This window comes from Eubalaena glacialis, chromosome 7 (genome assembly GCF_028564815.1).
Source record: "Eubalaena glacialis isolate mEubGla1 chromosome 7, mEubGla1.1.hap2.+ XY, whole genome shotgun sequence".
In the NCBI taxonomy this organism is placed as follows: domain Eukaryota; kingdom Metazoa; phylum Chordata; class Mammalia; order Artiodactyla; family Balaenidae; genus Eubalaena; species Eubalaena glacialis.
Genome location: NC_083722.1, coordinates 75,147,959 through 75,172,665, shown reverse-complemented (window position 1 = coordinate 75,172,665; position 24,707 = coordinate 75,147,959). Strand labels below are relative to the sequence as shown.

General features: G+C 54.1%; 1 protein-coding gene across 6 annotated transcripts in view; it reads right to left on the bottom strand.

The window, feature by feature from the left end:
- Window positions 1-7,287: 7,287 nt before the first annotated feature.
- MAPKAPK3 (MAPK activated protein kinase 3) overlaps window positions 7,288-24,707 on the bottom strand; it is a 41,548-nt gene continuing 24,128 nt past the window's right edge. For 5 of the 6 annotated variants that reach the window (XM_061196885.1, XM_061196880.1, XM_061196879.1 and 2 more), the window contains 9 exons: window positions 19,554-19,693; window positions 18,324-18,388; window positions 17,786-17,865; window positions 15,895-16,018; window positions 14,618-14,693; window positions 14,165-14,289; window positions 13,632-13,717; window positions 13,281-13,361; window positions 11,129-12,575 (listed from right to left, as the gene is read on the bottom strand). In XM_061196885.1, coding sequence (XP_061052868.1) covers window positions 12,423-12,575; window positions 13,281-13,361; window positions 13,632-13,717; window positions 14,165-14,289; window positions 14,618-14,693; window positions 15,895-16,018; window positions 17,786-17,865; window positions 18,324-18,388; window positions 19,554-19,693 — 930 coding nt within the window. In that variant the 3' untranslated portion in view covers window positions 11,129-12,422. Of the gene's footprint in view, window positions 7,323-8,030; window positions 8,095-11,128; window positions 12,576-13,280; window positions 13,362-13,631; window positions 13,718-14,164; window positions 14,290-14,617; window positions 14,694-15,894; window positions 16,019-17,785; window positions 17,866-18,323; window positions 18,389-19,553; window positions 19,694-24,707 lie in introns of those variants that run through there. The other variant, XM_061196884.1, reaches the window with a different exon arrangement.

Here is a 24,707-nt window from a genome sequence, read left to right as displayed (position 1 = left end):
TACAATGAAATAACACTACATATACATCAGAATAGCTAAGCTAAAAAGGACTGATAATACCAAATGTTGATGAGGACATGGAGTAACTGGAAGTCTCATAAATTGCTGGTGGGAATGTAAAATGATACAACCACTTTTGAAATCTGGCAGTTTCTCAAAAAGTTAAACATACACTTAATGTATGTCCAGAAATTTCACTAGGTATTTACTAGCCATTTGTCTTAAGTATTTACCCAAAAGAAATGAAAGCATAGTGTCCACACAAAAACTTATACATGAATGTTCATAGCAGCTTTACTCATAATAGCCAAAAACTGGAATCAAATAACCACCAAACTGTGATATAGTCATAAAATGGAATATTCTACAGCAATAAAAAGGAACAATAAAAAGGAAAGAGCTGTTACTGCAAAAACATGGATGAATCGCAAATGAAACAAAAGAAGCCAGACACAAAAAAGCTATCTAAGGGCTTCCCTGGTGGCGCAGTGGTTGAGAATCTGCCTGCCAATGCAGGGGACGTGGGTTCGAGCCCTGGTCTGGGAAGATCCCACATGCCGTGGAGCAACTGGGCCCGTGAGCCACAATTACTGAGCCTGCGCGTCTGGAGCCTGTGCTCCGCAACAAGAGAGGCCGCGATAGTGAGAGGCCCGCGCGCCACGATGAAGAGTGGCCCCCGCTTGCCACAACTAGAAAAAGCCCTCACACAGAAACGAAGACCCAACACAGCCATAAATAAATAAATAAATAATTTTTAAAAAAGAAAGCTATCTACTTCCATACTGTATAATTTCATTTATATGAACTTCTAGAATAGGCAAAGCTTATCTATGATGATAGAAATCAGATCAGCATTCTGTGATGGGGGGTTACTGGGGACTTTCTGAGGTGATGGAAATGTTCTATATCCTGACTGGGATCCTGGTTACATGGGTATATACATTAGTTTAAAATTATCTAATGTTACATTTAAGATTTTACTTTATATAAATTATACCAAAGAATCAAACTTTGGGAGCTACTTGTTTGACTCTAACGGTGGCCAATTGACAAACCTATGGTCTGTTCTTAAAGCCCATCATAGACCCAATGCTGTTCCTTATGGAAATCAAGGTGTGGACTCAGATGCAACGTGGATGTGGTCTGGAGGGGTTGGATAAATCAGGCCTGGGAGAAAACTGCATGTATTTGATCTGATTCATTCATCAGGTCCAAGCCAGGCCTTGACTACTGGACTCAGAGTCTCAGCCCTGGAAAGCAGGAGTAGGTATAGATCTGTGTTTGGGCAGATGAACCAAGACTGCCAGGGGATGAGGCTGGAACAGGGGGCTGAAGGCTTTCCATCCTTGGGCCTAGGACCAGGTGGTACCCTGAGGGTTTGTTTTGTGCTTGGGAGGTGGCCCTTGGCCCTCACCAAATCTGAAGCTTTCTCATCCCTGTCAACTGGTCCTGGAGGCAGCCGGTGGGAGACTGACTTCCCAATACCCAAAGTCTGAGGGATGACATGTTCAGGAGTGCATGTGTGGCCTTTGGAGAAAAGGAATCCATCTCCTTCCTCCTCCACCTGTACTCTCCTTCCTCCAGGCTGGCTGCTGGCCTCCCAACACTGTTTTCTTCTGGCTCCCTGGACCCTAAACTTTTGATTCTTAGAAACTCTTCTGGATAAGCAGCAGACAACCTTCAATGTCTGTACTGCAAAAGTCGTGGCAGGGCATAGGAGCCTCTGGCTTCCTGGCTGCCCTGACCCTCTCTGTCAGATCAAATGCCTCCTCCCCTCAACCTCCTACTCCCCTCTTCACACTATAAATGGTCCAGGGCCCACCACTCCCTCCAGCTCAGTTGGCGTACCTCAACTCTTGAAGCAGCAGGCTCTGAGTCCTCCTGAGAACCCTGTGAGCATCACTGTGGCCGTTTTACAGCAAGGAAATTGAGATTCCAAAGAGAGGAAGAAACTTGTCCAAGATCATGCACAGCAGCCAGACCCCAGCTCCAGCTCCAGGTGTTTCCTGACACCAAAAGCCCTTCTCTATACCAGGAAAGAGGGGCTGACCTTCTACTTTCTGCAGAACCTGGAATAGGCAGTGCCAGATCTAGGACCGTGACATCCATGGGGATAAGTCTGGAAGCTATGGAAGATACTTTGGGGGAGAGGGCAGTAGGGGAGGCTTTCCTCTCCCTCTACCCCAAGGATATGGCCTACTTTTTTGAGCTCTTTTCTAGACACAGAGAGACTCCTGAGGGCTTCCTGAGCAGTGGGGGAGCCATGGTAGCCCTGTAGGGCTGGCATCCACTGCCAGTGAGAGACCACTAGGGGTAGCCAGCTGGGGCCAAGGTCCCCAAAGTTGTGTAGCAGCATCACTCAAGGAGCCAGTAGTAAAGTAGGTGCCATTCACGCTGAGGTAGGTTCTCAAGGTAGAAGCCCCAGGGAAGTTCTGACAGGGCTGGGGGCAGAGGAACTCTGGGGTCATGGGACTAGCATGGGCTGTGGATCCTGAGCAGACCTGGGTCATCAGGGAGGTCTCAGCTGGAAAATGGGTAGAAGAGCACCTGCCTCTCAGGAGTGCTGCCAGGGTTACATGAACTGTGGTTTCTGGCATCCATGTGGCAATAATGTGAGTTTTTCTTCCTCCTTCCACAGGACAGGAAATCCCAGGGCAGGGGCAACCCACAGGGCTGGCAGCATGAGAACTGTTCCGCTTTTCTGGACAACTGACCTGGGACTCGTTTAAGAATGTCCCAAGGAGAGCTTGTTGAGGAGAAGACTCTAAACAAGGGTGGGTGTGATCCAGGAACTGATGGTGACTTACATGGGAGTCACCCTGAGCTGTCCCTGAGCATCCAGCCACAGTCCCAGTCACCCTTGCAGAGGGGTGCCTGCCCGGAGGCCATGCCACTTGAGCCCGGGAGAGAGGGTCCGATGAGTTCCTCCACTCCTGCTTCATCATTCCCAACCCCCAGGTGAAGCTGCTCCAAACCTCCCGGCTTGTCACCTCCCTTCAGCCCAAGGGTCTCCAATGGCTCCCTGATGCCTCTAGAGCAGTGTCCACACTCAGCCTGGCATTTATTATCCCACCCTAGGCAGGGCGCTTTAGGCTGCCCCCTGCCTCTCTGTCCATCCCCAGCCGCACCCTGCATCCCCAGCCCACAGAGGCCGAAAGACCACTCCCAGGACCATGCCGTGCCCTCTTGGCTCTGACCTTCCAGAAGTCCCATCGAGTCCCAAGACCAAGCAAAGCCCCCACTCTCCTCTCATGCCTCCACAGCCCTGATTCTGTGACGACATCCGGGTCTTCACCCAGAAGAAGAGAAGGAGCCTGAGGGAGAAGTCATGTCTCCAGCCAGAGAGTGGGGATTCCAGATCAAATGGGCCATGGCTCCCAACATTTCCACAGCTGCAGCCCCTCCCCATCCTCAGGGCACAGCCGGGAAATCCCTTGTGTGTGTCCAGCCTTCAGGCAGCCCCAGTCCTCGGAGCGGCAGAAGGGGGAACATCAGCAGCCAGCCAGGAGCTTGAGGTCTCAGACTCGAAGCCCCCTGGGCTCCAGCAGACCTGCACAGGGCACAGATGGGGCCTGAAAGCCCCACCCTTCACGCCTCCAGGCTCTCTATGCACTGGCAGCCCAGCGCCCTCAGCACCAGCCTCCCTGCACACTCGCCCTTCTCTCCAGACTACAGGCAGCGCCCTGTACACCACTCCCGGTGCCAAGCACTAACACTCCCCTCACCCAAAGGCCTCTGCAAAGGAAGCTCAAGGAAGCCTAATTGAGAGCCATGGAGGCCCCAGGCACAGTCACTGATAAAGACCTATTTAGGAACAAGCAAAAATGGAAAACAGCTCTGCAGCACGTGAGAGCCACGAAGACCCGAGAGGGAACTCTGAGGCCAGGGAAGCTAGCAGACAGGGAGGCTTCATGTGGGGGGCAGACAGTTAGGCTGAGAGGCTGGCTTGTGAGCCTCTATTTACTCATTTATAAAACGGGAGTTAAGTGCAGTAAGGCACTTTCCAGCTCTGACCTTCCCAGGTTCTATCTATTCATCCATTCCAGCTCTCAAAGCCATGTCAGAACCACACCTGTGTTGATTTTCACTGCTTCAGGATCCACTCCCATCCTTGGAGGGCTAGGTTTGGCCGGTCCAGGAAGTCACACACAGAGGGGAGAAAGTGCAGAGGCCCAAGAGTTACCACTTTTCCCTCGAGGTAATTGTACTCTGAAGAGGAGACATCAGAAGCCCTGAAGCTGGAACCCACAAGCTCTTCTAGGCCCCTCCAGTCCTGATGCCCTCCTCCTCTACCCCCAAATTTAGGGCCATCTCCAGGGAGCCTTCTTTTGTTCACAGCTCCATTACTGTACTAACCTTGTATGACCTTGGACGAATCAGCTGACCTCTGACCACCTTCCTTCCAGAGGGCAGAACCTGGGTACCTGTCTTTCTCCCAAACCTCTTCCCATCTACTGCATCTTGGCCTACTCCAGGCACCCGTCCCAGCTTCAGGTGGGCAGGATTTATTCCGCAGAATAGCTCTCTGAGAAAACCCACCTGACCATCAGAGTAACAGAAGGAAGAAAACCTTCCGGGTCAGGCCCTGAAGGGCAGGCATGGACCACTCATCCCTTGGCAGTGCTCCCAACCCAGGCCCCTGGCCTGTATGACTCATGTGCTGGAGAGAGGAGGGCCTTGTCTCCTGCTGACTGAGATTATATTATAATACATAGTCACTGCCGAGAATCTCTGCACACCCCACACCCTAGGATCTCCCACCCGAGCACTCACCTAATTCCAATAAGCTTGAACCCCATTTATAGGAGCTCACCAAGAGGAGTTGATCCCCTCTCTCCTGGGCCCAGAGGGCAGAGCCCTAGCTCTATAGAATCTATCTCCAGAGGTGAGTTATATTTTATTGCGTCTTCTCTGTGTGGAAATAGACACAGCTACTGGCTTTGTTGATGTTAACAGCTCCAGCAAGCTTTGCATCCACAGTTTAGTGAGTTCAATTTATTGTCAACAATTAGATATTAAAGCCATATCAGGGGAGTCAAGGGCCACGTAAGGGTTGACTCAAGCTGTCCTGAGCCCTAGGTCAGACCCTGTTCTGGGTGGTCAGTGGCAGAGCCTATAGAAAGGCGCTCCAAAAAGCCCAATTTCCTGGGGCCCCATAAGGCAGTCCACATACTCACTTCTGTCCGAGAGAGGCTGGAGCAGCACTCTCCAGGCATATTGCACTCATTTTTGTTCCTCAGATACTTGAAGGTCTTTTCAGCCCCAGGGCCTTTGCACTTGCTATTCCCTCCATCTGGGATACCCTTCCTCTTGTTCTTCTTACAGCAACTTCTTCTGGTCGTTCTTCCTCAGCTGAATTCCCCTTCTTGGAAACCTTCCCTGACCTTCCTGTCCGTGTCTGTCACCCCACTTTGGCTATGGACTCTGTCATTAAAGAAAGAGTTCTGTCTGCTTAGGTTGCCCCAGCCAATGGTCCAGGGAGGCTTGCCCATAGTAGACACTCTAGGTCAGCCCATCCCCTCATCTGGCTGGTGTGGTGACCAGCCCTGTGCCCCACATTCCCTGGATACCTTTATGACCCTGTGAGGAGTAGTTCTTCGGACCTGCCTTGGCTGTCTCCTCTGCCTCACTGTCTCCCCAGCAGCCCTGGCCAGCCCTGCTGCACAGCCCACTAGACCCTGGCCTGAAAGGGACCTTCAGAAAGAGAGGTCCCCAGAGCAGGTGGGCAGCTCACTCAGACAGGGGCCCTGACTGCAGCCTTTCCCAGGAAGACAGCCTCCTTTCTGAAGGCTTTCAGCCTCGACTCAATACTTCCCCATACACCATCAAACCCTACAGTCTTTTGTGTGAAGCGACATTTTCTAGGACCTATGATATGCTGAGAGCTCTTCAGGGCATCGTGCCTTACCTTTCACAGTCTCATGGTCCAGGGGCCAGGTGTTACTGTCCACATGTTCTAATGAGGAGATGGGCTCAGAGGAGTTAAGGGAGTTGTCCATGGTCACAGAGCAGAGCTGGAAGGGGCCCCAGGCTGTGTGACCCAGCTCAACTTCCATCTCATCCACAGGGAAATGCCTTTACCTTAAACCATGCTGAGAGGTGCCTGGCACTCCCTGCTCAGGTTTGGGGGCCAGAGAGCATGGGAGCCCCCCACCAAGGGCCCTTCCTCTAGCAGCTAGGGACAGAGAAGATCAGGGAAGGGTCAGGCAGAGTTGGGATTCTTTGGGCAGGGAGAGCATTTCTGTTAGGGAGGGGATCTTAGAGCCCCATGCTCCTGGATTCAGACCCCCCGCCCTGCCACTCACCACATGGAGGAACCTGGGCACTTTATCCCCATGCTACTCAAGCCTCAGTGACTTCATCTGCGAGATGGGCATAATCCCTGCTTAGAAAGCTATTGGAAGGACAGAAAAGTAAAGGAGGTCACATATGAGACATCCTGGCACACTCTAGATGCTCAAAACATGGGCTCCAATGTGTAACTGGAACAGGCCAAGCCCAGAGCTGGGTAGCCCAGCCCCTCACTCACTGGGCCTTTCTTTGGTGGGGAGACATGGCCCATGAGTCGAGGTCCCATAAACTGGAAGTGAGGCTGCACTAGGGAGGTTCACCACACTGGGGGGCTACTCCAGAGGGCAGCTGAAGGGCCTACCTTGCTCTGCACAGAGGATCTCTTCCAGGTCTGATGGTGGATTGGCTTGCTGGTCTCTCTGGCTTGATGTGAACACAGCTGAAGGCTGGGGGCATAATCTACTTTATCCACACAGCTGCTGCATCAGGGGCAGGTATTTGGGGATGAGGCAGGCTCCCCAGTGCCTCCCCAATACCTCCTCATCCCCATCACCTCCTCTTTGTCCCAACTTTCTCTGAACTCCCCACCAGAAAGAGGAAAACAACCCTGCCTAAGAGAGCCACGATCACCCCATCATCTCTGCTTTCCTTATTAGCACTTGTTGCAGCCCATCAGACTGTGCAGGTGGCTGTTCTCTGCCTGTCCGCATGAAGTCTGGACCCTTTGAGGACAGTGGGAGAAAGGACAATCTTGAAGCCATTTTTCCATATCAGAGCCCAGCCATGGACCCCAGCAAGTACTTAGTCATGCTGAGTCTCGGTTTCCCATCTGTAAAATGGGATCATACTGCACGATTTGAGATGTTAAGTGTCTAGTTCAATGGTCCATAAACTTTTTTAAAGCACATAAACTCTTGTTCAAATTAAATCTCAGGAGAAAATCCAGTACACAAAATAGCTCTGTTGGAAGCAGAGGCCACATCCTGAGGGTCCAGGGAATCCAGTGTGAAAAGATCCAACTCTGGAGCCACCTGAAAAGGCCATACCAGCAAGAGGAGGTGGATAGATAGTTTGACAAACTAGCATCAAGAGCCGGGTGTATCTCTAGGGGAGGCAGATGTGGATATGGGGAGGAGAGAATGCATCCTCCACACATGAGATTGGCCAGGGAGCACTAAGAGAGAGAAGCTGCCACCAGGTACCCACTGTCTCACCCCTAAAGTCCCCACCCTGACTACCTACAGGAGATGGGGTGAGGAAATGAGCGACCTCCTGCCTCTCACTGGTTAAACAGACTTGTTCTCCGTTCTTCACATCCCATTCCTGCCTCCTCACCTTGCCTCCCCCATACCTGTCAGCTGGAATGCACTTTTCCCAAATCTTTGTCTATCCAAATTTGCCCTTCAAATTCACATGTCACCACCTCTTAGAAGCCCTCTATGATTGTCCCCAGCCAAAAGTAGCATCCCTTCCTCTGACCTCCTCCGGCTAAGAGTCTGAGGGCTCAGTTTCTCCATCTGTGAAATGGGAATGTGAGGACTAAGTGAGATGATCCAGGTAAAGCCCCCACATAGTCCTGGCATACAATAGGCACTCAGTAAATGGCAGCTGTTCATTATGATGTTGTGGTCTCCCCCTCCACCTAGGCAGGACCACAGCTGCCTCAGGGTCTGGCACACAGTAGGCATCTACTGAATACTCACCAGGTGACCAGCAGTTTGCCCCACACCCCAACTAACCTGTCCTGACCAGCTCCTATGAATCCCAGGAAACTGGTTCCCTTGAGTCACTGGTTGCCTTCTCCTGGTCAGGGGAAACAGAGAGAGGGCAGAACTGGCAAAGTCCTGGTAGCTGGGTGTGTCACCTAGCAGACACGTAAGTTGCATTGGTGACCAAGGTTTTGGGGCTTGGCCACCCCTCCCCTCTTCCACTGCAGTCCTCCCCCACCCTTGTGAGGATTACTCCCATTTAAGAGGTAAGAAAACTGAGGCCCAGCAAAGTGCATTACCTGCCTGAAACCATAGAGCATTCTCATAATCCACCAACTAGTGGCAGCATGTCTACCAAGGGTGCAGGGAGGATCTGGCCCTGATTAATCAATGTCTCATTTTACTGATAGGGAACCTCAAAAGGTGAAATAGCTTTGCCCAAGGCTTCATGTAAACCCGAGCTGAGATCTCCTGGCTCCAAACTAAATAACCCCACCCCACTCCACACACAGGGTGGGAGGTGGGCTTCCCAGATCCTTCCTTGCCTGCTGGCCTCAATTCCAAGGGGTGAACATGCTGGCTGTCCAGAGGGACAAAGGGGAGAATTTTATCCTGCTGGGTTTGGGAGCAGCTGTAAGAACCCACTAGGGATTCAAAGGCTCAGCCCAAGACAGCCAGGTTCGGAGACAGCTACCCGGGACCTGTGCCCCCTCCCCACGCCTGCCAGAGAGAGAGAGAGTTTCAAGCAGCCCTGGAAGCATCGAGACCCCTGCAGAGGTTGCGGCAAGCTGCATTTTGAGGCTCAATTCCGACGCTGCAGTGGAGGGGCTGAATCGAGGGCGGAGAGGGGCTGGTGTGGAATAGCAATGAGCCAGGCCGCTGGAAGGCAGCCAGCACCAGGTTTGTAAGACAGAGAACGCTGCTGTCGGCTGGGTCAGGGGGAGCATCACTGGGAAGAAACGTCTCTCACACACACACACGTGCACTCACACGCACACACATGTGAATACACTTCTTATGGATTCTTTATTGAAAGCTCCTGGGGAAACCACATGAAGCCCGGGTGAATGCATGTGTCTGAATAGGCCCCTTGGCTTCTGAGCTCACCTGATACCAGCTAATTGTCAGCATTTGCTCCCATTTCACAGACAGCCACATTGAGGCCCCAAAGAGTGTGATCTGGCCAGGCATCCAGCCTCCCAGCCCTGGCTTGTGAGAGTTGTACCTCATGCCAGAGATCAGGGGGCCAAGCCCTGGGCTAGGTGTGTCGCTGGGCCAGGCTCCTCAGGGGCTCTTGGAAGTGGCCACACAGATATGGGAGATCCGCGGGCAATCCTTCCATCCTCTCCTCTGCTAATTACCTCTGCTGCACCCCTCCCCACCTAGTCATAGGAGGGGGCATGCCCCCACCAACAGCAATGGGCCAAGTATGGCCAATAAGAAACCTGGGAACGGCATGCAGACAGCTGAGCAGATGCCTCCCTGCTAGGACTACTGAAGCTCTGGTCTTGCATGTGGAGAAGGCAGTACAGGAGGAAGATCAAGGCCAGCCCCCGAGAGAAGCACAAACAGGCAAAGTTGAGGGGCGCACAGAGTCCCTCTGTCCCTAAGGCCCTGGTCCTGCGATTCTGCCTTCAGCCTTGCAACCTACCAGGCACCCTCCCCAGCCACTGGGGCATAAATTACCTCTTTGGCTTAAACTGCACGATGACACCTCCTTCTGCAAGGAAGCCACGTCTTTCTTTCATAGAAAATATCAAGTCCATGATTCAACATGTATTTGTGTGATATTTTGTCCTTCTCCCTCATGTGTGTAAACTCCCCGAGGTGAGACTCTATCCTCAGCTTCCACTGCTGCCTTCCTTGCACCCAGCACAGGGTCTCCGGGAGTGGGCACTAAGTAGCCAAGTGAAGGAGTCCGTCTGCACCTCTGCAGCTTTGTGACTAGACAGACTTTACCTGCCTCTGCAGCTGGCTAGCGTTTCACTGGGCGGAGTACATGACAAGGGTTGGTCTGAACCACAGGCTCTGTGAGGCCCCCAGAATTCATTTGGGGACCTCAGGGGCCCTTCAGAAGGGTGGGCCACCCCTTCAAGGATGAAGCCCAGGGCTGGAACCAAGGTCCAGGAAGCCCATATGATGCTGTTCTGGAGAGCAGGTCCTTGGGAGTGAGACCCCATGGGTGGAGAAAGCCTGATTTTCTGGGTGGAAAGTCCCAGAGGTAGATTTGGGGCTGGGCTGCTTTTTCCTTGAGCAATTTCAGGTACTTCTCTCCTTCCTGACAGCTAAGGATGCTGGGGTGGCAAATGGGTGCTGGGCATGAGCCATGCACCAGGCACCCCACTAAGTACTTTACACATCATCTGCCCGATGCCCCAGATGTCTCCCCAGAGTGGACATCATCAACCCCAATACACAGCTGAGGAAATCAAGGTGGGAAAGCGGGGAGGCTTGTCCAAGGTCACCAGGCTAGGAAGCAGCACTCATCTCAGGTGGCTTGCCTGTCCCTGTCTTCTAACATCTCCCGCCCTCCCCCACACCCTGAGGGGAAGGGAGGTGGGGGAAGGAGTGCTGCAGGTGTCAGATGAGCTCTTGGGAAATGGAGAGGACAGGAGCTGGGGGAATATGTCACAGTCAGGGCCCCCCCTCGAGGCTGCCCGCAAGGGCTCCCGAGGGCTGAGGGTGCTCCGTCGCTGGAGTAGTCAAAAGAGTCTCCAGCGTCCCGCCCCCTCCCCTCCCCGACATCCTCGCTGCCAAATGAAATCTGGCAGCTTCTGAAAATAGCTCAGCGCTGCAGCAGGCGCTCTGCCCGCCCTTCAGCAGGCTGGCACACAGCTGGGGGTGGCCACTGTGGGCAGACGCTGGCACACACCAAGCCGGGGGTGGGTGTCACACACGTAGCGCACCGGGCGGCACAGAGCTGGGGGCACGGGGCAGCTGCCATCCCTTAGCTCCCATGACCTTCCCATGCCTGGTGAGGCCAGGGTGGACCGGAGGCAGCCTGGCATGTTTACCAGGCCTGAGGCACCCTGTCCAGCAGCAGTGAAATCATTAGTAGGTGTGAGGACATGCCCTTAGGCCACTTTTGTCCACTCATATAGACAAAGAGAAACTCAGGAACAAGGGGAAAATGTCAAAATGTTGTTTACTAATATCTGGATGTAAAACCCAGCAGTGTTTTACAAATAGTGTAACCACCCTATTTGACGTGATCTAGGATTTCCCTGCCCGTGAGAGAAGCGTAAGGAACCAGCAAACAGGCCGGGGGTCAGGCACTTGCCAGGCCCATATCAGGCGTTCAGCACCCTGAGGCTGCCTGGGCAGTGTGGGGCTGGGTGAGCCTGGACCAGCAAGGAAGGGGCACTCTCTGCTCCGACTCTGCCAAAGCCAGGACCAGACCCTCTAAGCGTCACACAGCAGCCCTCCACTGCCTCGGGTCTGACCCGGAGTATAGAAAGAGACCCCTGATTAACGGGGAGCCCTTGGCCCTGCCCCGAGCTATCCACTCTCGCAAAAGTGCACCAAGAGACAACCCCTGCCTTCAATCAAGACAGAGTAGAGGATGAACAGTTAAGGAAAGGCTTTCCTGCCTGGGATCTTGTGAGCAGGTGGGGGCAGGGTAACTGTTTTAGCTTTTGTCACAGTGACATTTCCGAAGTAAAAAAAAGGGGTTAAAAATACCTCCCACTCTCAGTGAGACGAGAGGCTACTCTTTGGGTGGGGGGTAGTAACAGGATGCTGGGCCCAGGGACTCTGTGCAAGGAGAACTCCAAGGGCCCCGTGGGATGGGGTTGCAGCAAGACAGGGCTGGACCACCCAGAGAGCCAGGCAGACTGACCCTGCAGCCTCAGGGAGACCAAAGAGGGGTGAGCCTGAGAGAGGCATGCAGCGTGAGGGAGAGCAGCCTCCCCAAGAAGGCAGGCAGACCCTCAATTGCCCCTCTCCCTCCCTTGCTCACTCACTCAGCATTCAGAGACAGCAACTCTGTCCCTGGTCACCATGACAACCAGTGGCCGGATGCCTTTCCCAAGGCCAGGCCCATCTGCCCACCCTCCAGGGAGCTGTTTCCACAGAAGGAGGGAAGCCCAGCCACAACTCCCAGTGGCCTAGAAGTCTAAGGCCATGCCCAGGGCAGGACAAAGTCACAGTTCATTCAGGCCACTCTGGTCAAAGGCACTGCAGCTGCAGCAGGTGGCTCCCTAGCCCCCAGGTTTTGGCCCTTGTCTAGGGCCTGAACCTGGGCTGGAATTCTGAAGGATCAGGGTCACGTCCCCCCATCCTGAAGTTCCAAGTGACAAATTAAAACATAACAAAACTAATCCTTTTGTTAAAAACCATGAGCCTGGGCCCTCTGGGTCAGGGCCTCAGGCCCCTCCAGTGTGTCCTCCAGGCGGAGGCCCAGCTCCCCAACAGCCGCATGAGCTACTGATTGTTGCAGCCCTGAGAGGCCGAGGAGCTGCCTGCCTGCTTCTTCCTCCGCTTGTTGAGGAGCCGGTTGTTAGAGGTCTGCAGGTCCTTGATCTTCACCTGGTCATAGTCCACCCGCATGGTTGCCAGGGCACTGGTCATTTCCTCCTGGGGACAGATGTGGGTGGAGGGCAGGTACACTGACCTCAAGAGACATCACCTGCTGCCTGAGTAGCCCCTTAATAATATCAGTGATGGCAGTGACCATCGATGCTGCCCGAGTGCCCCCTGTGTACCCAGCACTGGGCCCATCCCTTTGCCTCATATGATCCTCACTCTAGTCCACTGTGGTAGACACTGAGCTTATCCAAAAAGGCACAGAAAGTATAGTGACTCCCTGGGACCACACCAAGGGTAAGTAGGACAGGGACTTGGACCAATGTCACCTGCTCAGAACCACAAGGCCTGCAGGGGACGCCATCTTGCTGTGCACCCAGGGCACCAGCGCCTGAAGATTGTGCCCTGGTTGCCCCAGGCTCTGAGCTGCTGCCCCATAGGCTCAAATCTGGCCTCCCCTAAGTCTAAAAGCAGGCTGACCACCCTCCCAAATGTTGCAAATCATAGGAGGGATTATGGCCAAAGCTTGGTCGGTTTGACCCCAAAGACCCTCTTCACTGAGGGCGTGAGCCAGGAGCACCACCCTGAACGGGGTAGTGCAGCCCAGTGCTCCAAGTGCCACGGTCAGACAACGGCTGCCGTCACTGACATAAGGTAGAGGGGGCCGAAGACCCAGGTTCTGGGTGGTCACCACCGTGGAGTCCCTTCTTCCAAAACCCTGCTACTTGCAGGGAGGCTGAGGGAGAGTCCACCCACCTTGACTTCATCCCAGTGGTCTTTGTCCTCCTGCAGCACTCGAGCTGTGTGGAGTGGAGTCTGTGGCACCACCATCAATTGCTGGAAGGAGCCCCAGGCCCGTGGATCAGACCCTGCGGGCACCCGGGACAACACTGGCTGCCCCACCCCACCCCTTTCTTCCAGTCTCAGATGGGGAAACGGAGACTCAGGGAGGTGAAGGAGCCTGACATGAGCAGTGGCAAAGGCAGGTTACAGGTGGGGCACTACCGCACATCTGTGGCCCACGGCAGGGACTCCAGAGCCATCACTCTTCTGGCAGCCCTGCTCAAGCTCATCACCCTGCCCACCATAGGACGAGGTGGCACTCACGTTGATCCAGGGATGGTTCATGAATTGTGTGATGGTCAGCCTCTCTGTGGGGTCTGTCTTCAGCAGGAGGCGGATCAGCTGCTTGGCTAGTGAAGAGAGGGGAGTGGTGAGGCTGCGAAGTTCCTCAGAGCCGGTCCCCCGCTCCCAGAGACCACCAGCTCTGCACACGCTCCCAAATTCCTAACCCACAGAAACAGTGTGCTAATAACTGTTCCTTGTTTTAAGGCATTAAGTGTTTGGGGTAATTTGTTAGGCAGCAATAGATAATTGATATGAGGCAGACTTGTTTGTGGTTTCCAAAGGGAAAATATGAACAGGAGTTAGAGGAAGTTTTGAGGAGGCAGGTTTTGAGCCCATTTGGCAGATATAGAAACTGAGGTTCAAAAAGGTTAGGTGACTTGCCTAGGACCACAAAGCTGGGATGTGGGGGAAGCTAGGATCTGAATACAGGTCAGTTTGACACCAAAGTGTTCTCTTCCAGAAGGAAGGCTTATGGGGTCCAGCGGAGCAAGCTGGGGCAGAGATTCACTCACCATCCTCAGAGACCTCCGACCACTCAGGATTGGGGAAGCCATACTGGCCCAGGCGGATCCTCCTCTTCATCCCCGGGGAGATGGCCTGGCCCGTGTTGGAGTAGAAGGGCGGGAAGCCGCATAGGCTGGGGGAGGGCAGAGGTCATTCGGCACAGGTGTGGGGGAAGCGCCAGGGTGGACCCATTCTCCTCCCCCAAGACCCTGACTGGGGAGACAGGCAGCCAGACACCAAGGCAATAATACCAGCCCTCGGAACTCTGGTGTTCATCCCAGGACCACCATCTGCCCTTGGCATGGGGAGGCCTTCAGGGAGCCTGAAGAGGAGGTGTCCCATGACCAGAAGGGAAGGGCAGCCTCCTTGAAGAGTGACCCACTCAAGCCCCTCACCAAGGATGGCGGGGGCAGAAGTGGTTCTGAGGGTACATGGGGTTGCAGGAGATGGATGGTACTCACAGGATGTACATGATGACGCCCAGGGACCACATATCACATGACTTGTCATACTTCTCTGGACCCAGGACCTCAGGAGCTACCAGGGCAGAGGGCACAGGAGGGGCCTCAGTCCCAAGGGTCCTCGAGCCCAGGCAGGAGCCTAAATCCTGGACAAGGTGGAGAGCAGGTGCCCAAGCTGGGGGATGGGGCAGAGCAGACTGGTGTCTGGCACCTTCTGGGAAGGCAGCATGTGTGTGAAGTTGCGGGAGGAAAAGCAGCTCCCAGATAAAATAATCCCACTTTTAGACTGGGCTGTAAGAAATTATAGCCTCCTAGCTACTTTGGGCCATCTCAGTCTTGGTGTGGGAGGAGAGGGATAGGAGGGCAGTCTGGGGTTTGATGGGGTCCTGCCGTAGGTGAGAGGGCCTCAGCCCGCCAGCTGCCCTGTGTCCCTTGCCTCCTGAATGTACAGCCTAGGTCATGGGTAAGGAGGGGCCACGGCCAGGGCTCTGGGTTCCACTGTCAGCCTGGCTACCAGCCCATGGGGCCTTGGTCTTCCCATCTGTTCAATGAGATGGGTAGGCCGGAAGATTTCTAAGTCAAAATACTGCAAAACACGTTCTGGTAAACAGAGTGCCATTCCAGCTTTCTCAGGGGGCTTCCCACCCCTTAAACAGCTCTTGGAAGGCTTATCCTGAGGGAGAAGAGCTCTCTGTAAAACGAGTCATCACCCCACTCTCCGGGAAGGGGCACTTTCAGCGGGGGCTTCTCCAGATCTGGGGGCTGCCCGCTCACAGAGGAGCAGGGAGCTTTTCCAGGAAGCATGGGTATGTGCACAACCCCGGGTCCCATCCATGCCCTCACCTAAGGGACCCTCTCCCACAAGGCAGGTGGCTGGTACTCTGCATCCCTCTAATGTAGGAGGAAATGCCTGCCCACTTTCTGAATATGACTCCCAGGAAGATAAAAACCAGAGAAAAACAACCGCAGTTGGGCTCCATCCCAAGCTGATGGCAGCCTTTTATCACGTATATATTTAGAGCCGCTGTGATGTCATTCAGCTCACAGGCCACAGCCAGAATTTTCCTGGATCTATTTTCAAAAGCAGAAGCTGAAGTTTGGGAGAATATTTTTGCAACCTCCGGCCCCCCAGTCACCGCCTCCTCGCAGACAGAATCCTCCCCTCCCTCCTCACGGGGCTTTAACCCTTTGGCTTCTGCACCCCACTGGCTGCCCCATACCACAGCAGGGTGAGGCGGGTGTGGTAAAGAGGTACAAACCATATCCCAAGGACTCACCCACATAATAGGGAGTGTAGCAGGGAGTCTTCAGGGCATTTTGGGTGGTCTCCTTGGCAAAGCCAAAGTCCGTGAGCTTGAGTACCCCATCTTTCTCCTTGGACGTGTAGAGCAGGTTTTCAGGCTGGGCCAGGAAGAGAAAACATTAGTCTGGAGTTAGGCACCAGGTGGAGGCAGAATCTTCCCTCATCCAGATTGATGCAGGAGGAGCCAGGTCCATCTCACTAAAAAGACCTGGGTCTTGGCAACCAACAACACGGGTCAAATATGGAGGACACTAATGTGGCTGAGAGGTGACACCTCATCTCACAGAGGGGAAACTGAGGCAGTTGTTCAACCAAGGCTGCAGATAACCGAGTGCCAAGGAGAGCCCAGGGGCAGGAAATTCTGAGCTTGAGTTGGTGATGATGCCTTGAGATGCCAAAATGAGGGTTCTGGGGGAAGGTGGGCTGCAAGCGAGCCAGTGCTGCCAAGCACACAGCCTGTACCCAGCCCAGAATGAGCCTGCAGGACAGCCCCCCTGAGGTTGCTCCGGGAGCTAAGACCCCAGGAGCTGCACAGAGGCCATCCTTCCTGGTTGCAGAGCACAGAGAGTCTGAGGGATGAAGGCAGTGGGGAATCTGCATGGAGGAGGCAGCCCTGAAGCTGGTTTTTAATGAATGGGTAGGACCTAGGCCCATGGAGAGGAGCGGCAGAGCTGGGGTAGAAGGATGGGTGTTAGATGGAGTTCCAGTTTGGAGCCAGTGAAAGCTATTTCTCAGGTCCTGTTTAAGACGATCCAACCTTGGACTGGGATTAAAAACAGGGAATCAGTTTTGGTCTGTACAAAGGAATCTTCTCGGCAGAAGGCTTTTCTCCCCTTGGGAGAAAAAAAAGGAAGCCAGGGCCAAAATAAAGCAATGGTTTATTTTGCAAAATAAAGCAAAGGTGAGACTGTTACGGCTCCCCGTGTATCCAAAATCAAAGAATAACTGTATGGGTTGGCAGTAGTCAGCCAGAGGAAGAACCTGATGCAGCAGCTGGGCCCTCAGGTCTCCTCTGCCCAGTCTTAGGAGGAAATAAGCCTGGGGGTGTCATGCTCTAAGTGTGGGGCTGAGGGCCCAGGAGTTGCAGATTCTACTCTGATGGTGGCTGGCACATGCATGTGTGTGCATGTGTGTATGTAAGGCTGCCTCGGTTTGCATTTCATCCATCTGATCTTGATCACCTGTAAGAGTCAGTCCTCCCTAGATAGGAAGTTTGGAGAGAACATCTCTCAAGTCCATCCACTGGAAGGGCAAGCAGGTCCAGCAACTGGGATTACCTCTGCTCCTTCATCCAGTGCCCAGCAAATGGCTTCTTTCCCCTAAAATGTTGACATTAGAGGGCTCCACCTATGGAAACTATGGCTGTTACTTCACAGAAGCCCCAACATTGTAAGGCAGCCCCTTCCTGAGGCCTGGCACATTGTCTCCACAAAATCTTTGCTGAATGAACAAATGAATGCATGAATCCCAGTGCAGCAACTGCACAGCCTTGAGCAAGACAATCTCTCTCTGAGCCTCGGTTTCCTCATCTGTCACATGGGTAATGGCACCCATCTCACAGGGCTGGGTGAGGATTAAACGAGATGCTTATCAGGACTACTGGCTTGAAGTAGGCATTCAATTATTCTTATGGCTATTGGGATTATACAGTGTTTAAAGGAAACAAGGAGACCCATCTGGCTAGAGCAGAATGAATATGCTGGAACCATGGGAGAAAAGGCTGAGAAGAGCAGTCTTGGCCAGGGGGAAGAGGCCTTGAATGCCAACCAAGGAACGTGGCCTCCATCTAGTGGATGCTGGGACCATTGAGGGTTGTGGATGGTACTCTTTCCCCTGGTCTCCGAACCTGGATCCTGGAGCCTCACCTTGACATCTCGGTGGGCAATGTTCCAGCTGTGCAGAAACTGGATAGCGGCGCCAATATCCCGCATGATCTCTGCAGCTTCTGCAGACACAGAGGAGGGGGTCACTGATGTCAGTCAAGGGTCAGGCAGCCTAGGGGGCCCCACCCCATCATCCCTCCTGGGAAAGCACAAGATGGTGCACTCCTCCCACCCAGGGCCCCCATCCCATACCCACACCCTGGTCACCCTAGTTTCCTCTGGGGATGCCCCCAGCTCATCTGGGGCTCTTTCAGCGGGCCTGGGCTACCTCTCCCCAGCTCAACTGTTGGTTGGCACCAAGAGGCATGGAGTCCTCCATCCCAAGGTCATGGAGAGCCCATCTCTGACAAGGTGTCACAGACTCACAGAACCCCTTGGGAGATAAACACTCTGTCGCATCCTCTCTTATTCAGCTGGGGAAACTGAGGTACAGAGAGGAGCAGGGCTTTGCCCAGCATCACACAGAAACTCTGTGTGAGCCATCTCAGCCCAAATCCCTAGTGCAGCTGCATGTACACACCTCTCTCAGTGAAAGCTTGGTGGCCACGCTCCTGAATCCTGCTGAACAACTCACCGCCTTCCATGCTATTAGAGAAAGTGGGCAGGGAGGAGGAGAATCAGGCATCAACCTGCCCCTGCCCCGAGTCATGGGCCCAGGCCTCCAGCCCTGCTGCTCTTCTCCTGGGGAATGGTCACCTTCAGCCTCCCTGTGCCTTGCAGAGCCTGGTGCATGGTGGGCTGTTGGCTTGGGTGGGTTGAACTCAACTCTTAGAACTAGGGGAGGATCTTAACCAGGGAGCACCTGTGTTCCCAGGGGCACTGCCCCTACCTGGCAGCCCCACCCTCATCCAGGTTTCCCCAAGTGAGGAAGGAGATGTCAGTTATCATCGTCATGGCCACTGTTTTCTGAGCACCTACTGTGTGCTGTGCCCTAGGCAAACCCTTTGTGTGTACTGCTGTGTAATCCTGGGCTGGTCCTTTCATCTCTTAGTGCCTCACCTTCCTCTTCTGTAAAACAGGGATTATAGCACCAACCTCACAGAGTTGTGAAGATTGATTCAGCAATACACATAGAGCACTTAGAATGAACAGGGTGAATGCTACATTAAGATCTCCCTCCACATTTTACATGGGCGTTACAGCGATTCAGAGGTTAGCAGTTGCCTGAGGTCACACAGCTAGTGGGTGGCAGAGCCAGGATCTGAACCCCAAATCTGACTCAAGAGCTGCTACACTGTGAGGTGAGGGGGAACTTTAAAGGCAGACAGGGAGGAGCTGGAGGCCAAGACACAGGGCCCAGGGTCTGAGGAAGGTTAGGGTTGAGCCACAGTGCTCGTGGGAGAAGCCCAGGGTGGAGGAAGCCGCTAGCTCCTGGATCTAGGCCCTGATCACCCAGCACCTGGTGGGGCCGTGGGAGCACAAATCCAGGTGGGAAGGAGAAAGCTGAGGGGACAGTGTACATCCCACTCTTCCCCACATCTCTCCCCCACCCCCTACATTAAGCTCTTCCAGCCCCTCCTCACAGAGTGGAAATCATACCCAGGGAGGTCACATTAGAGCCCCTGTGGATTCCTTCCCACCCTTGCAGGAAGGCCCTTGTGGCCAGCTGCGCAGGTCCGCGACCCTTCAGAGGCTGGGGGGGCCTCCCGGAGATGCTATCTGAAGAACAGAGACAGCCCCTAAAGAATGGCGGGAGCCTGGAGGCCACAAGGGTACTAATGAGGCGCTGAGGCAGGGTGGGCCAGCATACCATTCCATGACGATGAGGAGACAGCGTTTGCTCTGATGCATGTTCTCATACACATCCAGGATGCGCACAATGTGGGGGCCGCCCGAGGCTTGCCAGTGGTGGTCCACCTCCTGCCGGGCCTTGGGGCTGTCATATAGGAGCTGCAGGCAGGTAGGCACAGAGAGTGTCAGGCCCAAAATCCACTTCCCCAGGAGCCACCCAGTAGTGCCACTGCCCTCACTTTACAGACAAGGACACGTAACCTCAGAGAGGCCTGTGACCTGCCTAAGGTCACCCAGCTTATGAAGGGCAAAATGAGGATTCAAATCCAGGTTTCCCTGATCTGTGGTCCAATAAGCCTCTGGACTTGATTGAGGGTCAGCTTCAAGCAGCTTAGCTGGTAGCTCAGGCAGCCCTGGAAAGTAGCTGAAAGCTTGGAAGGGCTCAGAGGCCAGAGAAGTCCCTGCCTCCCTTCTTGGGGACAGCAACTGAAGTGGAAATTGAGTGGACTTTGTAGTCAAATCACACATCACCTGTGAGGCCCCAGGCCAGGAGCCACACATCCCCAGAGCCTCATTTTTACAGTGAGATGGCATGAGGGTTGTGGACCAGAGGCAGAGGTTGGCGGCAAGGAGGACCCTGCTCGAGGGAAGTGACTGCCTGGCGGGGTGAGGTCTGGGCTTGGAGCTAAATTCCTCCAATGACTCATTGTGACCTCAAGCAAACATTCACAGCTCCAAGCCACAGCCCACAACTCTGTAAAATGGAATAATAATAGTCATCCCCACAGGATGCATCACATCAAGGCAGGCAGCACGTGGGTGGGCGTCAGGATCCTTGCTCAGGTTAACTCAGCCCTGGGCTGTGGCTGTCAACCTTAAGGCCAATCACCGGAAATGAGCAAGACCCTGAAGTGGTCATGCTCAGAGGAGGTGTAGGGGGTGGAGAAGTCAGCCTGCAGCGTGAGGTGGCCCAGAATGGGGAGAGCAGGGACAAGCCATCCTCCGGGTAAGGCTGCTCACATTTGCTTCCTGGCTGAACAGGGCTGAAGACCAGGGTTGGAACCCAAGATAGGCTCAGACCAGCTCCATCTTGCTCAGTACCCACCGGACCCTGGGCCACCCTGGGCCTTGCTTTCTTCTTCTGCAGGATGGTTTCCCCTCTGCCAGGGCATGTGTGGGCAGGCTCTGAGACCAAGCTCTCTAGGCAAAGATCAACTGGGGCGGAAACGAAGGCAGTGGGTCCCTGCATCTGCTTGCCCCTTGGTCTCTGGAGCTTGACCCTAGTGTGGGGTGCAAGGAGCTGGGCAAGCCCCTCCACCAGCTCTGGGGTTCCTTCTCCACTAACCAGTCCAGAATGGGGGTGTGCATGGAGACGGCTGTAGGCAGACACTCCCAGCCTGGAAACCATGGATCCCTTGCTCGTGCTGCCTTTGCCTCCTCTGTTCTGCCCACACAGCTCCCATGTATCGGCTTCTTACTTAACAGCACTGGGGGTAGAGGCTTGGTCACCCCCACTCACCACATCAGCTCCCCCCACCACACTGTGTCCTGAGGTGGCTCAAGCCAGGGGCACCTCAGGCTTTAGCCACAGGACCAAAGATGCACCATCCTCCCTCCCTGCTCTGTCCTCTCTGCACCCCTTCTCTCCTTGGCCTCCTAACACTTCTCCCTGCCCCCTGCCACCTCTTCCCTAGCCCACCTGACCATGTCCTGCCAGGGCCCCCAGGCAGGCTCCTGGACCCTCGTCTCACTCTGCCCTGCTTCTGGTACCCGACCCCGGTACCAGGGTCCTCTCTCTTCTCTCCTAAAATCCCAAGCCCACAGCTGAAATGCTTTCGGTGGGGTCCTCAGCCCTACCTCTTTCTCTCTGGTCCTTCACTACCTATCCCCACCCCCACTCTAAATCGCCAGCCCTAGTGCTCCAAATAAAGGCCATCTCCTCGCCTGGCATCCAGAGCTCGTCTTCCTCTCCCAGCTCATTTCCTGCTACCCTGGCCCCAGAGCACTTGGTTCCGGTCAGAATGATGTATGTTCTGATCCCAAACAGGCCTCACTCTCTGCCTACGCCAGGTGCACTCTTGCTCCATCTCCTCCACTGGGCCAACTCCCTTTTTCTGAGGAAGGTTCTCAGAACCTGGGCTCAGTTCAGATGTCTCCTCCTCTGGAAAGTGCTCCCAGCACCTCCCCCAGTGGTTTTTGCCTCTGTACCTCCACCAGGCTGGAAGCAGCTTGAAGGGAGAGACAGGTCGGGATTACCTGGGAGTCCCCAGCTAGGGTCTGGCAGAAAACACTGGGCTCCTGATCAAACAAAGGATGGGATGATGGGCATGGGGCTGGAAGGAGATGGGGGTGTGAGAGGGAAAGGAGGAGGAAGATGGATGGCCTGAGCCTGCACCCTGTGCTTGGCTGAGGAGGAGGAACAGGTGGAGCTGTCCTGAGCTGGAGCCTCTCAATGCCTCCCACCCTACTCAGTCCATATTTAGGATCCCATTTACCACATGGATTAAAATAGTCCTTCTCTGAGTGCCAAGGCCCTGAGAACAGGCACAGGGGTGGGGAGAAAACTGCCCCTAGAAAACACAATAAATGCCTCCAGGTCTCTCTAAAGGGGAGGTTACAGAGCCCTGCACCTGGGCCCACCCAGGGCCAGCTGCCAAGAAATCTCCAGGGCTGTCTCTCTTGATGTCTCAGGGTGACCTTGAGTGCAGCCCCAGACCTCTTAGAGCCTCAGTGTTCTCATCTTTCTTCCCCCTTGCCAAAGTCTTCTCCTCTCCTAGGAGTACCGCCAGATACACCTCCTCTCAGAAGCCCTCCCTGACAACCCTGTCTAAACAGGACCTCGAGGGTCCCTTATTCTCCCTTCATCCTTTATTTTTCTTTCTTTCTATATATGCTTGTTTATTGAGGTATACTTTACATACACAGATCTCAAGAGTCCAGTTCAATGAATTTTGACAGTTGCATACACCCTGTGACCCACACCCCCATCAAGACAGAAAATGTTGCCAGCTCCCCAGAAAGCTCCCGCATCATCACCCTTTTTTCCTCCCTCCTGTGCATCACTTGCTCATGACCTACAATTAACTTGTTCCTTTGATAACTCTTTAAACAAACACACACATATAGATGTTACACTTTCAATATGCCTGGCTCTGTTCTGAGCACTTGATAAACATTAGGAGGAAGGGACTTTATTACCACCATTCTTTAGCTGAGGAACTGAGGCACAGCGAGGTGAAATAACCGGCCCCAGATCATGCAGCCGTTTCCCCAGTCAGGCTGGCATTGTGCTGCCTCCGGCCTCAGACTGTGGGCCCCCAAGGGCAGGGCCAGTCTGCCTGGTCACCTCTGGGTCCCAGTACTGGCACAGAGCACTGGCTCAGATAATATCTGTAGATTTCATGAACAAATCTATAAAGTGGGGATAAAGGGAAGAAACCCTCACAACCCATCATGAGGAGAGAACAAGATTAAATTGAGGACCCAGGAAGGCTCAACAAATGAAAGACATGACAACCTGGACAGACTTCCTCCCCACTGTACCTCACCTACCCTCTCTGGTGAACTTCACCTCCTCTTCCAAGGAGCCCATCCTGACTCCTCCAGCCCACAAGGCCATTGCTACAAGTTGGCTTCATTCATGCAAGTATATGAGGCTTCACTATCCTTCATGAAAGGTGTCCCCAGGCAAAAGCCCATCTTCCCAGGCATGGGAATGAGCACAGGGCTAAGAGACAGGAGCCCCAGGTTCTACTCTTATTCTCACTGTGACCTGGGGCTGGTCCTTTGCCTCTCTGTGTCTCTGTTTCCCTTGTGTTAAGATGCAGGGCTTGGGCTAGACTGGGGGTGGGGGGGATGGGAACCACAGGGAGGACCTCTGGTCAGAGGCTCCTTGCAAAGTGGGGTCAGTAGCCCCACTCCCACAGCATTGTCCCCATGGAGCAGCCTCTGGTCTCCACTGACCCCATATTCAAATGCCTGAAGCTGCTGGGGGCCACCCGGTGTCTTGGTCCCCAGCCACAGCTGGGAAGAAAAGAAGATGGGGTGGCCTTCTGACAACCCAACAGACCGGTACCCTGTCCTCACTCCCATCCTACATCCCCTGAGCCCCCCAGGGGTCCACGAAAGCTGGAGGGTCTGTGATGGCTCCTGGACAGCTCCACAGCTCCAGCTAGTGCCCAACAGGCTCCCTTATACGCCTGTGAGACGGAACCCTGGCTTCCTCCTAAGGGAGGGCTCCCACCTCTGCTTGAGTTGTGGGCCCCCACTGAAGTTACACAAGCATCGAATTTGAGACCATATTTCTTTGATCAAATGACAATGCTCTAGCCTCAGTCTTTGATTATGTGGTTTCCACCTCTCCCTTCTCCCCTCACCTTTGCCAAATTCTCTCACCTACCCCTAGAGCCCGTAGCCAGACAGCTGAGACCCCTGCCAACCCCACCAGACAGTGGACCCCAGCAAAGGTTGAGGGCAGAGGGACCCATGCCCCTCCAGCTCTCCAGGTGGAATGGGAGCCTCAGAACTGGCCAGGCCTCCTCCCTACCTCCACGCTGTGTCCCTTTCTACCCAAGCACAGGGTTTACATGCAGGCGGAGGAATTCTTGAGTTCGGGAGCTGGGAAAACAACAGCAGCTTTTGACTGTTTGGAAAACAATTTACAGTTTACAAAACACTCTTTTCCCTTATCTCATGGGAATGCTCGGTGCCACCCTGTGAGGCAAGCAGGGCGGGGACCGTCAGCCCCAATTTATAGAGTGAGGAAAAAGAGGCTCTGGAGGATGAAGTCATTGCCCTGGGGCCACCAGGCTGGAGTAAGGTAAGGCTGGACAGGGAGGAGAACAGGACTCCTGAGAGAGCATCCAGACAACCCCTCCCTGAGGGGAAATGAGAGGAGGGGGTGGCCCCGAGTCAGAGAGGCACTGGCCAAAACTACTACTTGCAAGACTTGGGAAACTCGTTCTGAAATAAATGTGTGCATAGGTGCATGGGTGTGTGCACGAGCAGGGATGTGAGTAGGTATGTGCGTGTGTGCATGGAAACATGGGTAAATGTACACAAGAGTACATGCACATAAGGGGTGTGTGCATGGGTGTGTACGGGTGTATGTGGTATGGGGCTGGGGAATGTGTGTCAGTGTGTGGGCCATGGTATGTTTGTGTCTCTAGACTCT